Genomic DNA, 15,508 nt, shown 5'->3' on the forward strand with positions numbered 1-15,508 from the left:
AAATATCTGCTGCCACGCAAGGGTCCGCTAAGCGGAATGAGGTCCGCTAAGCGGAGCTGGATAAATAAAAATTCTCTCTCGCTACTGGAAAGCGCGCTAGACCGCCGCTCAGCGGCCCTTGCTCCACACGACTTCTTCAAAAAGGCCTTAAATCTTGCTCCAAGGTGCCATCTTAACCTTCTACCATCCAAAACTTTCCCAAAATGCAAAATACCTACAAAATACATAAGAAAAGCTAGTAAATAACATATTTACTACTAGAACTCGATTTTATTTATTTACACGATTATGAACGTAATTGACACAAAAATGCGGAGAAGAGTTATCGACATACCACAAAAGTAATTACCAAACTATCCACATTTCAGATTCTAACAACTCTCCCCAACTTTGACCTTTGTTTGTCCTCAAACAAAAATAACTCAACAAGCATAAAAAAATATATTTACAAGGGTTAGCAACACAGAGAGAATGGTTCAAATTTGACTTACATGCATGCTCCATAACCATCCCTTGCTTGTACAAGATCAAAGCATGAGTATGAGTTAAGCTCTAAATACAAAACAATTCACCACACTTGCATTTATCAAAATGATGTTCAAACTTGAATCACCTACAATCAACTTCAAAAATGAAGGACAAAGTTCCATAATCATGCTAGCACAAAGGATTTATCACACTCCCTAGCAATTGTGCACATCCAAAACAATTCATACATTCATCTAAACTAAGTACAAAAATGATAGAAACAAAGATCACAAGGACTTTTTCGGTTGTAACTTGGCTCGATTCCAAACAAGTGACATTTCTACACGACCAATGAATCAAAAAGGGACAATAGCACGAAGAGCATTTATTCATTTACAATATCTACACAACAATCTTGTTTCTCCTTTTTGATTTTGAAACATCTACAATGCATTCTTTCTTTTGTCTTTTGATTTCACGGTTGGACACTTCGGCTTGACCATTAGCTTGTGGATGGTAGGCCGTTGTTACTTCAGGTTGGGTTCGGGTATCCCCGTCCCACCACCATCCATTTAGTAAAATCAATTTTTAATAAAAATATTTATTTTTTTACAAAATTAAATTACATTATAAATTTTAAAATAAAATAATTTCAAAAAATTTCATACATACATTTCAAATATTTTAAATAATAAATACAAATCAAATTATTAAAACATTAGTGTCATACCCCAAAATTTGCTCTCTTATAATTGTCTATGTCATTTTATTTCAGATAATTGACGTAGCACAATTGGTAAGAATTTGAGGGCAAAAGACGCACGCCCGAAAGGTCCCGGGTTCGAATCTCACTTCTAAACCTTCTTTTATTTTCTAACTTTTTTTCCATTTTTTATTATTTTTTCAACTTCTTTAGTTATAATTTTCTTCTTTTTTATCAGGAAGTTTAAAACATCTTTTTTCTTTAAATCTTAATTTTTATACTCCTTTTAGTAAAATATATTCAAAAATGACAAAAAAATATATATCGTTTTTAGATGTTACTTTTTTTATTTTAAGCATTAGTTTTGTTATTAGTATTATACTAAAGATTTAAAAATATTATATTAGATAGATGTTTTATTATTATTATTATTATTATTATTATTATTATTATTATTATTATTATAATAATAATAATAGTTTTAATTCAATTATTATTAGTTTTATATTTTTATTTCTAATTATATTATAGTTAGTTAGCTATTATTATTTAGTATTATAATTAATAGTTATTAGAATTTTATTTTTATTACTAATTAAATCTTTTTTAGAGTTCAAGCCCATTGTTTTTTAACCTAATATTTTTCTTATAAATACTAATATTTTTTATACATTAGGGACTAACAATTCTAACCCTTATTCTCACTCTCTCTCTTCACGCAAACACAAAATATTTTCTCCTACTTCTCCTTCTTCAGGGTTGCAATTCCGGTTGCAGCACAGTAATAAATTTTCCAGCCTATCAGTCGAATTCTGAAACTACTGTTTCGATTTGCTCCGAATTTTTTCCAGAAGTTCGACCCTCAAAATCGCAAATTCCTCGTTTTTCTATTTTATCTGATTTAATTTCTATTTTCATATTTTCAAAAAAATCTAAAAAAAATTGTAGTTTCGTGTTCTTATTTTATTTGATTTATAATCAGGTTTTTATATTTTTTTAATTTTATTTTAATCACGTTTCTATTTTTCCATTTGTTTTCTTAACCGTAACATTGCGTTGGTTTATGAACAGGTTTTCTATGGATTGACCAAGGGGATGGTACCCCAATTGCTTTTTTGGCCAAAAACCTTTTGGTATTTGGCCAAATCAATGTTATTCATATTTGGCCAAAAACCTTTTGGTATTTGGCCAAATCAAGGTTATTCATATTTGGCCAAAAACCTTTTGGTATTTAGCCAAATCAGGTTATTCGAAATTTTGTTCATAATTTAATTTTCTAAATCCCAATTCTTTTTTTGTGTTATTACTATTATTATTATTATTATTATTCTTATTATTACCCTATTTTTGCAGGTACTTCCTTTGGCCAAAGTTGCCACTTCCCTTAATAACCTTGGTAAAATCTCATTTTCCCCCTATTAACCATTAACCCTATTTTTAGGTAAACTTAACATCAATTAATTTTAGGTTTATAATTAACTTAGTAATTATATTTTTTTAAATTTAATTTTAGGTTTAGAATTAACTTAGTAATTAGTTTTTTATCTAATTAATTTAATTTCTTTAAATCCTACAAACTCTATTAGATAGGTGTCTTCCATTAACTTAATGTCGTTTTTCATAAAACCTTATTCCCTAAAAATCAGGGTTTACCCTGGCGTTTCCAAAAACCTTTTCTTTTTATTTTTTTTAATTTTTATGTACCTTCTTTCTTCAAAAACCTTTGCTAAAAAATCAGGGTTTACCTTCTTTTAAAAACTTTTTGTTTGCCTTATACTATTTACCTTGCCCTATTTATTCTATTAACTGTGGTTAACTTGTTCCCCCATTTGGGGTTTGCCTTTATTATATTTTTATTTGCCTAATTTTGTATCTGCCCCAAAGCCTTGTAATAGCTTAGGGTTTCTATTTTTGCCTCTATATTTGCCTACAGGTGTTTATTGTAATAGTTTAGGGTTTTATTTTTCTGCCTTTTCATTCCTGCCTTTATTTTTCTGTCCTACAGGTGTTTATTGTAATAGCGTAGGAACTTTTAATTCTGCCTTTATTTTTAACTGCGTGGTTAGTAATCCTAGGGAGTGCAAGCCTTGAATTAACTTAGAATAACTAATTACAAGATAAAATTATCTGAATATTAATCACTAGATTGTGCACCCACACACCTTTAGGGTAATCCTTCTTGTTGCCTTGTCGCCTTGTTGCCTTGTTGCCTTTATTTGTGAAAAATAGTCACGTCCCTCGATTCCGAGGATACCTAAAGCAAAGGTTGCCTTTAAAGATTAAAATCATCATATGAGATCTAGTCCCTCGATGCTGCCTCGGAAAAACATGATGATTGTCCCAATTGCTAAGGTATCCTCGTCTGTTGCCTAAAAGATTAAATGACTATTCTATCCTTCCCTAAAGACTACCTACTTCCACATGGTAGGGACAGTTTTATGGCGAACGATAATCTTCGATGACCCTTCCACATCTAATGAAAGGAGTTTCTACCCACTTATGGTATGGATAGCCCCTTCACCTTGAAAAGCTAAAATAACCTTTCTTTCAAACTTAGGGTAGGTGCTCTTAAATGCTTGCTCCTTTCAAAATTCAAAAACTATCTTTTTCCCACTAATTTTCAAATACTTTCAAACAAGGCTACGCTTATTTACAAGCCAAAGTCCTTAACAAAGTTTTTACTATTCACACACTACACTTACTTTCAAACAATTCGAACATTCAAAAAGTGAGCTAAGCAATTAAGAGCCCATGGATAACCATGGATACAAAGGGTGCTTGTACCTTCCCTTTGTATAACCTACCCCCCGAACTCAAAGTCTTTTAAAAAGGTTTTTTCTGTTCTTTTAGCCTTTCTATAAATTGGATAAAATAAAAGTCGGTGGCGACTATTGCTATCCGCAACATTTCAAAAAGTCAGTTCTCCCACCGTATTACAATTAGTCACATATTTAATAATAGGGTAAAATACCTTTTACCCCCTGCCAAATAAGCGAGTTTTGATTTTGCCCCCCTTAAAAAAAAATTGTTGCGCAGCCCTTACCAAATGCAGATTCCAACCATTTAAACCTTTTACCATGATTTTACCTAGAACACCAGGTTACCATCCTACATGTAAGTTGCTATTTTTTTTACTGTTACTAATGCCACGTAAGCCAGAGTATATAACGCATTGTTTAAGCATTTTATTGTTCTCATTTTACCCCCTGAAAAAAATTAGGGTAAACATTTTTGAAAAAAGCAAGGTGACAATGGCGAAGAGGTCGAAGAAGACGAAGAAGGTGTCGCAGACAAGCAAGACTGAGAAGATGACGCAGCAGTCGAGCCAATCCAAGAATACGACGCGGTCAAGCCAAACCAACAATACAAGCAACATGACACAGTCAAGCCAGAGTAAGAAGACGATGCAGTCAAGCCAGTCATCCAAGAAAACCAAGGTCGTGAACCGGGACGAACGTGTAGAAGAAGTTATTGAAGATGGAAAGGTACGAATTTTAAATTTTAGGGTTTGTCATCATTTTAGGGTTTAACAAATTTTTCATTTCCTTTAAAAATTTCAGAATATGCATTTAATCAGTGTTGCTTTCCATCATGGAGGGGAATTTGTGAGCATCAGTGATGGGGTTATGATATACAAGGGAGGGGTAACGACACATGCTAATGACATTCACATTGACAACTTTACTATGGTTTGCGTTAATAAGCTGCTGAATGAGTGGGTTTACAATGAAGGCACATTTAGGGTATGGATAAAGGTTGTTGAAATTGATCCCAACTTTTTCCAAATTAAGAAAGATGATGACTGTTATAATTTAGCTGCATTTTCTTATGCCAATGAAGTTGAGGGTGTCATCTATGTAGAGCATGATGTAGTAGATGTTTCATTTTCAATTGTTAGTCCTAGATGTGTTAATGAAACAGATGTGATGGATAATTGTGATGAAGATGGAGTGGAAGGATTGGGAGATAGTGAGGATGAACGTGCCACTGGTTTGGAGGATGGGTTTGAGGACATAGATGTTTATGTACATATGAAGGAAGCTCATTCCCTATCAGATGTTATAAGGGGTTCAAAAAAGAAAGAAATGGAAGATGAAGATGAATATGTAACTGACGAGTTGGACAGCTCAGACCCTGACTTATCAGATGAGGACAAAGTTCATAAGTTTTAAAAGTTCAAAAAGGAGCATTTCAACAAGAATTTTAAATTTGAGTGGGGTATGGAATTTAATTGTCTTGATGAGTTTAGAGAAGCTATACGTGAGTGGTCAATATTAAATGGTAGGGAAATAAAGTTTGTGAAAAACGAGAGCTACAGGGTTAGGGTGGAATGTAGGGCTAAGTGTGGGTTTTTAATACTTTGTTCAAAGTTGGGCCACAAACATACTTTTGCTATAAAAACAATATTTGATAAGCACACATGTGCTAGGGTTCTAGACAACAGATATGCATCTCAAGGTGGGTGGCTAAGGCTGTAGTAAAAAAGATGCAAACATCACAAAGTGTTAGGATTACTGACATAATTCAAGACTTGAGGCCGAATTTTTCAGTGGGCATCACTGTTGCAAGAGCATGGAAGACAAAGCTCATAGCCAAGAGGATTATTGAGGGAGAAGAAGATAGGAAATATGCTAATTTGAGGAGGTATGCAGCTGAGTTACATAGAGTTAACCCTGGTAATACTGTGAGTATCACTGTCAACATACCTAGACCATCCATACAACCAAGATTTGAGACTTTTTACTTTTGTTTTGATGGTTGCAAAAAGGGGTTCACTAATGGCTGTAGACCCTTTGTTGGGGTAGATGGGTGTCACTTGAAAACTAAATATGGGGGTCAGTTGCTAATTGCTGTGGGTAGGGATCCCAATGACCAGTATTTCCCTTTAGCTGGTGGGAGTTGATCCAAAGGCATGGAGTTGGCTTATGGGAGTTCCACCAAAAAGCTGGTGTAAGCATGCTTTCAATTTTTATCCAAAATGTGATGTTCTAATGAATAACATTTCTGAGTCTTTCAATGCAACAATATTAGCTGCTAGGGATAAGCCAATTCTGACCATGTCAGAATGGATCAGAAAGTATTTAATGAATAGGTGCTCAACATCTGCTTTGAAGCTAGAAAAATGGCCACATAAGGTTATGCCCATACTTAGGAAAAGATTAGACAAGGAGGTTGCCTTGAGTGCTCATTGGCTGCCTACTTGGGCAATGAATGAACATTTTCAGGTCACACATTCTTTCAATACTCAAGAGTTTATAGTGGATATTTCAAATAGGTCATGCAGTTGTAACTTTTGGGAACTGGTGGGCATTCCCTGTAGGCATGCGGTAGACGCATTAGGTTTTAGACAACAAAACCATGAGGATTTTGTGGATGAATGTTATTCTAGAGAGAAGTATAAGTTGTGTTATAGTTTTGCTGTTAGTCCCATTAATGGATAAGATATGTGGCCTGAGGTAGAATCGGAGGAATTGTTGCCACCAATGTTTAGAAAGGGTCCAGGGAGGCCTAGAAAGCTCGGGATTAGAGAGAGTGGTGAAGATGGGGCTAGAAGAAGGTTGCCTGGAGTCTCTTAAAGATGTACAACATGTGATAAATTTGGGCATAATGCACAGTCTTGTAAAAGCTCAAGTCAGGATCAAAATGCTCTCAAAAGAAATGTATGATATACAAAATTTTAAGTTGTTTATGTGTGACATATGATACTGATAATTTTGTGTGACATAGCATCTAACTAAATTTTTATGTTGTTGTCTGATAGAAAAAAGTGAAGACAACTCAAACAACTCAGCATGCAGATGGAGAAGACACTACTCAAAATGCTGTAAATCATGATGAAGGTGCTATAGAAACACAAGCAAGTGAAGCTATGCCTACTGATGCAAGCCATGATGCTATTCCTACTGATGCAAAACAAGATGTAGGTGCTGCAGAAACGGATGCCATCCCAAATGATGCATCTCAGACTGACTATTTTGATGGAATTTCCGATGATATTATAACAAGCCTACCAGACATCACCACTGCTCAGGATTACAAAGAGGCCAAGACAAGGAAAGGAGTGAAAGAGATCAAGCCAATGAGAAGGAGGTCAAGTGAAAGAATCAAGATAAATTAGTTTAAAAAACCAAAACCATTTACAGGGCCTGGATCCAATAGTGATCAACCAATGTCTTTGACAGATGAAGAGGAGGGAAGAGGATCACAAAGATCAAACAAGAAAGCCAAGAAATAGAATCTTGTCTCTTTATGAGTTGCCTCATGTTTTGTGTAATCTTTATGACAATGTTATGTTGTTTTATGTTCTTTTGGATGTTTTGATCTAGTGACTTTGTAAGTTGACTAATGTTTTGTGTAAGTTAATCTTTATGACAATATAAGACTTAAGATCTTAATTAATATGAACTACATTTTGTGCCAAAGTTCTGTTTACATTTTATTTTCTATTTCATATGTAATTCATTACACCTTATAAACAAAACAATGAGACAATTTAATACATCTAATGCCATAAATTGTAAACAAAAATTTCCATTAAGTCATTTGAAGTTTACATAATTTTCTTCATGACTGTTTTTAACCAAACCCATCACAAGCATACTACAACAACTTAACACAAGCATACTACAACAACTTAACACAATCCTACTACAACATTCTTGTTACAATAGTACTCTAATGCCTAATTCTTGAACTTCAAAACCACTGCAAACATAATCAAACACAACATGAAGGCCAGTTTCGTCTGATAAATCTTCTTCTGCATGATGGAAACTTTCAACTTGGTTTTTTCAAGCTTTTTCACTGTTATTTCCAACTTCACCAATGCAACATTACATTTCTTGTAGTCACGATTTTCACTCTTTGTACTTTCACTCATGGCTGTGGAAAATTCATCGTCCCATAAAAACAAGTCACAAGAATTAAGACCCTGCAAACATCAACAGAAATTGGCATAAAACGCATATAAATCATGAGACAAATTACCCCAGCCAAACGACATATAAATCATGAGACAAATTACCCCAGCCAAACGACACTTCCAAAACTTCCGGTTTTTATTTTGCACTGTATTTGCTACCCACATCTTCATTGGCATACGACAACCACACTGGGGAACACTTGAAATCTCAAACGAGTTGCTGCTTCCATTGCTGTAGCTTTGATCCATGTCGCTTACTGATGATGAAGAAGAAGAAGAAGACTGCAACTTTTCCTAACAGGAAGATGATGATGATGAACACGATTTACCAAACCCTAGTTTTCCTAATTGTTGATTTGGGAATTTTCTCGTCTGTAAAGAAGAAGGGAAAACGATGAAGATCCAACGTAGCATTAATAATAGTAAAACAAAATAGCAACTTACATGTAGGATGGTAAACTGGTGTTCTAGGTAAAATTATTGTAAAAGGTTTAAATGGTTGGAATCTGCATTTGGTAAGGGCTGCGCAACAAATTTTTTTTTAAGGGGGACAAAATCAAAACTCGCTTATTTGGCAGGGGGTAAAAGGTATTTAACCCTTAATAATATAAATTATCAAATATAAATAATAATGTACATATGAAATACGAAATAAACGGGGATGGTTCAAAGTGGATACTAGTATTCCCATTACCCGACTCGTTCTCATATTTTGTAATCGGGAAAAACCCAAACCCGACCCCTAATTCAGTCAAAATGAGTTTTCTTTGTCAACTTCGGAGCAGGTTCGGGTGGATACCCACGGGTATGAGTTTTGTTGTCATGCCTAATGGCAAGTGGTGCAAACAGATGAAGGTGTTGTTTAATTATCAAAATGTTCTTCAAGTGATCAAGAATGGTGTTAATCCACTTGTAAAATGTTCAACGGCTGCACAAAAATTGTGCACAAGGAAAAGAAGAAATTTTTCAAAGCTTTGTATCTCATTCATCAATGTGTTGATGCTGATAACTTTGAGAAGGTTGGTGACTGCACATCCTTAAAGCAAGCTAGGAAAATTTTGGAGAAAAGTTATGTAGGAGCAGTTAAAACAAAGGTGACAAGGTTACAGTCTCACAAGATTGGTGAGAAGGAACATTAGTGAATTTACTACAAGAATCACAAGATTGGTGAATCAAGTGAAAGCTTATGGAGAGACAATCACTGAGCAGTATGTAGTTGGTAAAATCTTGAGATTGTTAAACGTCAAGATTCGATAATGTAGTGATTGCAATTTAAGAATCCAAGGATATTTCAACTATGAGTAAAAAAGAACTGCAGAGTTTTCTTGAGGCTTATAAGTAGTGAATAGAGGAGAGGAATGTTGGGAAAGACAAAAAAGTGAAGGGGAAGTGGTCCATGAATAGAGGTAGAGGAATCTATCATAACAATCATGAAAGAGACTTTCAAAATTCCCACAATTCAACATTCTAAAAGGGTGAAAGCAGCTACAATAGAGGATCAATCAATAACAAAGGTGACAACAATAGAGGAAGAGGGGGAAGAAGGAAAGATGATAAGAGCAATGTCTAATTTTTTTATTGAGTACTGGAAGCTTTGTGTTCAAGCTACCGTTTTTGTCATTCATCCTCGTTCTTGTGCAAATCTCTTAAAATATACTCGTGTTTCCTAATCCCTAAGAATCAAGAAATGTATTCTTCTTCGATTTCTAACTTCAATTCAGTGTGAATTTGAGGAACGAAGTCAATCACACCTCACGTACATTCGTGTTTTCCTAAACCAGAACCAAGCTCTGATACCAATTTATTAGAGTTAACACACAAACTTCATTAATGCACAAGAGAAAGAAGATGGATATGAAAGAGGAGAGAGAGAGAGAGAGAGAGAGAGAGAGAGAGAGAGAGAGAGAGATATTTCAAACCATAACCAAGCTCTAATACTAATTTATTGGAGTTAACACACAAATTCCATCGATGTGAGAGAGAGAGAGAGAGAGAGAGAGAGAGAGAGATAGAGAGAGATAGAGAGAGAGAGAGAGAGAGAGAGAGAGAGAGAGAGAGAGAGAGAGAGAGAGAGAGAGAGGAGAGAGAGAGAGAGAGAGAGAGAGAGAGAGAGAGAGAGAGAGAGAGAGAGAGAGAGAGATGTATCTCAAACTTAAATTGTGAAAGTTGTTGCAAATTAAATTCACTCTGGATTCATATAATAACATTCAAATGAGATGCAAACCAAATACAACTTAAATGCAAATAAAATTTAAATATAAATTCTGAATTTAAATTACATATAATATTTTGATTGTTTTTGAATTCGTGGCGATTTTAAATCAATTGATATTTTGAGTGTTTTTGAATTCACGTCAATTTTAAATCAATTGAAGTGTTTTATATATGTGAGATTTTTTGTATTACTTCCATTTGATCTGGATGAAATTGAGATGAATGAAAATAAAAGATTGTTTAAAAAACTTTGCTTCTTGTTGTAATTTTTATTAGTTTCGAAAATAAAATGCTCAAGATGAATAATTCTTTTGAACTATAGAAGAACATTTGTTCATGTCCTTAGAATATTGTACCTACATGTATAATAATATTACTATAGCCAGTTTGAAATGTATACCTCTTTCTCTTTTAGTTTTGTTTTATAAAATGTTTATTTAACTGATTCTTGTGAGCGGTCTTAATTTACAATATCACACTTTTGAATGATATTTTGTTTTATATTCGGCTCTTTTTTCAATTTGGTCCTAGCCCCCAAAAGTTACATATTTTATTTAAATTTAATAGGAAAAACAAGAATCCACGTGCATGTTAGGCGTCACTATCACATACTAATAATCTCATTAATAAAACTTCCTAACTCTGACCAATCTATAAAATGAGAAGATTACTTAAAAATAGAATAAAATTGGTGAGATTCACATAAAAAAATGATAGAGTATACTACATATTCACATGAGAGGGGATTATTGGTTGTGTAACACTTGAACCTCCTCCTACCTTGGTAAATAATACACATATTATTTGAAACAAATACGATGCCAAAAACATGTCTTCCCGAACGCAGGGGTAAAGCCAGAAAAATTATGAAACCTAAGCAAAATTTTAAAGATTGTAAATTCACATGAACGGAAACATAACTAATAGAATTTCGTAAAGTGAGAATTAAAAAGCATAGGCAAACAAATTTAACATAAAATGCAAGTGAGGGTAATTACAAATTCGGACATGAGTAATAAGGAGAAAAGTAGCCGTTTACCTTCCCTTAAAGCCTTAAGAAAAAAATACAGAGCATAGCGACTTTGTTGTCACACATATTATACAAAACATACGACCCTTTGATATCCAGTAGATTTATTCCATATAAATCACAAGCACTCTTAAAATTTTACAAGTTTATGATTTGGAGCAAAATTTACACAATTTTCACAAACCTTATTAACACTTGGAACCAGATCTTGTAAAACCCTACTTCTTTCTTCTCTTCACTCCATATGTTACTATAATCAAACAAAGTTAATCTACAATATAAAATGTTAAATTAAAATTAAAATAAACTCCAAATTTATACTATTTTTGTAGGCGGCGGTGGTTTCTTTGGGATGACAGGAAGCGATGTTGGCAGCTCAGATCGGAAGTTGTGGAGAATGATAGTTGCATTGGGAAGGAAGAGCCTGGGCAGCTGCCCATCCTCGTCGGGCGCTGACTCCGCTCATGCCCGAGCGCATATAGAATTGTGTTCCACTCACATGCATCCGTACATGAATGGCATTACATTTTCAAAAATAAAAACAAAAATCTCATATATCCACCTTCATTAGCATGTATGTTAGAAATATCGGTGAGATCGAATGGATCCAGGCTGAATCGTGAACGAAATCACTTTCCTTATAAGTATTTCAAGCACACTCTCGATTGTCTTAGAGTTGGAATGACCTGAATACCCAGGATAATTCAGCCTTACTCGAGTCTGCACAAGACCGGTGAAGAAACTCGAATGCAAGGAAGCTGTCTGGAAAATATATTAGAGGAGAAGGATTTTTTGTGTATTTCATTTTGGATTCATAAATGTGTATTTATAGGCCATGCATGTGTTGTTTCATAAGTTTGCAACTCTTGATGAAACAACACCTTTTCACCATATATTGCAATGGTTCATCTATAATGACACAAGGCACCCCTTCATGAAATGTTGTAAATTTGAATTCAAAAAACAAATTTATGCAACAACCAAAAATCTATTCCCATTTTTTATCACATTAGAACACACTATGGAAATTATTATTTTATAATTTCCAACAATCCCCCACTTGTTCTAATAATGACAAAATTAATAATTCCAGAAATGAGATATAAAGAGTGTTAATACAGTTAGGTATCTTTCGATTTAAAACTTAACCTTAGTGAGGACAACACAAAGTTTAATCGGAATATTAGGTAGCAAAGCTTTTAAACCATGAATCCATATGATTAGACCGGTGTTACCTTACACACACTCTTTAAAGGTTCTTCCTCTGCATAACTCGCTTAGCACTTATTTATGGCCATGTGCTATCCTGTTTCATGAATTTTTCATGAGAGAAACTCCAACTCTCACTTTGAGACGGCACCATCTCGAAATTCACATAGGTGAAGTTCATATTGTGTCCTTTTCCATGAGACACGTACTCTTGGTATTGAACTTCATTAAGAGTTTTAGAATAAAACTCAACCCTCGTTTTAAGGTTAACATTATCAGGAAATGTTCGACAATTATCCAAATCAACGACTTGTTGTTACCCATTGAAAATCTTGAGGTTAATGTTCTGTTAACGTAAGATTGGGTTGCCGCCGCTGTCGGAACTCTTACTCAAGGAGTTTCAACCCCATACCTCTCGAGGTTGTTTTTACTAAGTCTCTGGCCAGTGGCTTAGTAAATGAATTTCCCAAATTATAGATCGATCGTATATATGCGAGTAAATGATTACATCTTTAATCAATTTTCTCACGAATGTCTAAGGCCTCAGTGCCCAGACTTTCCATTTTACTCTTATCTGAATTCTCTTGCTAAATTGACTTGAGTAACACATTGTGTTAACACCTTTGAAATACTGTATTTAGCCAATGGAACTTCTGACAGAAGGTCCCTCAACCATTTAACTTCTTTTATTAGTGGAAGCGAGATCCACCCACCATGGTTCCATGGTCAAGAGAGTGATGCATGTTTGTTTCTTGCTCTTCCAAGAAATCTCACCTACAACTAGTGAAATATCCACTCAGTTGTAATTTTATGATCTCTAACACTCGATATCCAACTCATATTGGTATATCCTTCTAATATGATAGGAAACCTACCATGATGGAGGTCAAGATTTTGGTTTCTTTAAAAGATAATCGAAAATCCTTGTGATGGCCTTCCAATTCTCACTATTTGGATTTCTAGTAAATCTACTCATTTACTGATTGCAACTGCTATATTGCATATAGTATATTGCATTAGAAAACCAATTTCACTTGTGTATTCTAATATAGCCATAACACTTTCATTATCATTTTAGCACTAAGATCAAATTGAATATTCACTTTTTGAAACGTGACAGTTTGAACTTATCAAGAACTTTCTCAACAAAGTGTATTTGACTAAGTTCATAACCCCCACTATTTTCGCATTACGTTGATCCCCAAAAAAGTGTCAACTAGTCCAAGATCTTTCATCTTGAATGTGGAAGTTTTCTCAATATAGTATATTTGACTATGTTTTAAACCCCCACTCTTTCGCTTTACTTTGATCGAAAGGAGTGTCCACTATTTCAAGATTTTTCATCTTGAATGTGGAAGCTAGAAACCTCTTTGTTTCTAAGATTCAATTCATCTCATTGCTAATGATCAACATGTAATCAACATAGAGACAAAGGAATATCACAATAGTCTTACTCAACTTTGTGTACAAACACTTATCCCAAGAATTAGATGAAGAAGGTTTTTAGATAATCATGCATGATGATGCAAGAAGGTTTTTAGATGAAGTGAGAGATAAAATTATGAACAATTTAAAATAAATAGTATGAATTGCAATGAGTACCTTAGTTATGTTCACTTCTCTCAAATCTTCTCTTGAACTTCTCTATGTTCAACCTTCTTGATCAACTACATCATTGATATGCATGACACTTTTGATCCTTTTCTTCTTTGATAACCTTTGTCTTCATCAAAACTAAATATAAGATGTATTCTTCACAATCTCCCCCTTTTTGATGATGACAAACTCTTTGAATTCTTGTTTTGATGATATTTAAAATTCCCCCTAACTTGTGTGGTTCTTCCTTAATCGGAGAATCTTACAATGACAAAGTCAAACTTTTAATGTCATTGTTTCGGTGCTTATTTTAGTCCATACAAGGATTTAACAAGCTTATACACCTTTTTGTTCATCAGTAGGAACTATATAACATTCTGATTGCTCCATATAAATCTCCTCATTGAGATTTCTATTTAGAAATGTCCTTTGACATTTATTTGATGAAGCTAATGCAAACAAAACTATAATTTTCATTATGCTTGCTTCTAGTGCATATGTGTCAAAATAATCAACATCTTTCTTTTGTCTAAAACCCTTGGTTACTAATCAATCCTTGTAGATGTTTAATGTACCATCACTATGATACTTTCTTCTAAACATCCATTTGCATTCAATGGATCTTGATCTTTTAAGTAGATCGACAAGTTCTCAAATATGGTTTGACATTGTTGAATCCATTTCGTCTTGGATATCATCCTTCCAAGAGAAGTACATTGAAGTTACTTCTTCATTGTAATTCTTAGGATCATCTTTCACTTGAAGAGTAATAGGAATATTACGAACAAATTTCTCAATATTTTCTTCTACTAGATAAAAGAAATATGTCAACAATCAATTTTTGTTCGGTCCTAGATCCTTACCCTTTCAAACTTTCTGCTTATTTTAAGTTCGATTTGTTTTTCAACAATCATTAACAAACTTTAGATTTTCGTTTTCAACAACCCTTGGAGAAGCCTCCTCACAAGGTTCCTTATTTGTGTGAATCTCAAATTCCTTATCCTCCGCGATAAGATTCTCAAAATTCAAAAATTTATATAAGTCATTATCCATTTTCGGATGATCTTTATATGCCTTATCATAATAAGCCTCGTAAAGAAATATTAGTACATTTCTCTATCAAAATTGTAGCCAGAAATTAATCACAAACAATCATAATTTAAAATTATATGAATTTAATTGTGTACTCTTTTGTATTAAATTCTGCACTAGATAATGAAAGTTTATATCTCTTCATTTTTCTTATTTATAATAACTTACACACCACACACTATAAATAATTGATATTTGAGGCTATGCATTTTCATCTGTCATGTGGAGAAATACCATTGACATGATTTGATTAATTAGAATTAAAACAAAACAA

The 15,508-nt window shown here is 33.8% G+C and overlaps 1 protein-coding gene across 1 annotated transcript; it reads right to left on the minus strand.

The window, feature by feature from the left end:
• Positions 1 to 7,853: 7,853 nt before the first annotated feature.
• On the minus strand, positions 7,854 to 8,342 carry LOC131605545 (uncharacterized). Its single transcript, XM_058877890.1, has 2 exons — positions 8,196 to 8,342; positions 7,854 to 8,102 (listed from the first exon to the last, which is right to left on the minus strand). The coding sequence occupies exons 1-2, from the start codon at positions 8,340 to 8,342 to the stop codon at positions 7,854 to 7,856; spliced, it is 396 nt and encodes a 131-aa protein (XP_058733873.1).
• Between the last annotated feature and the right edge of the window lie 7,166 nt (positions 8,343 to 15,508).

The sequence above is a fragment of the Vicia villosa genome, linkage group LG5 (assembly GCF_029867415.1).
Source record: "Vicia villosa cultivar HV-30 ecotype Madison, WI linkage group LG5, Vvil1.0, whole genome shotgun sequence".
NCBI lineage: Eukaryota > Viridiplantae > Streptophyta > Magnoliopsida > Fabales > Fabaceae > Vicia > Vicia villosa.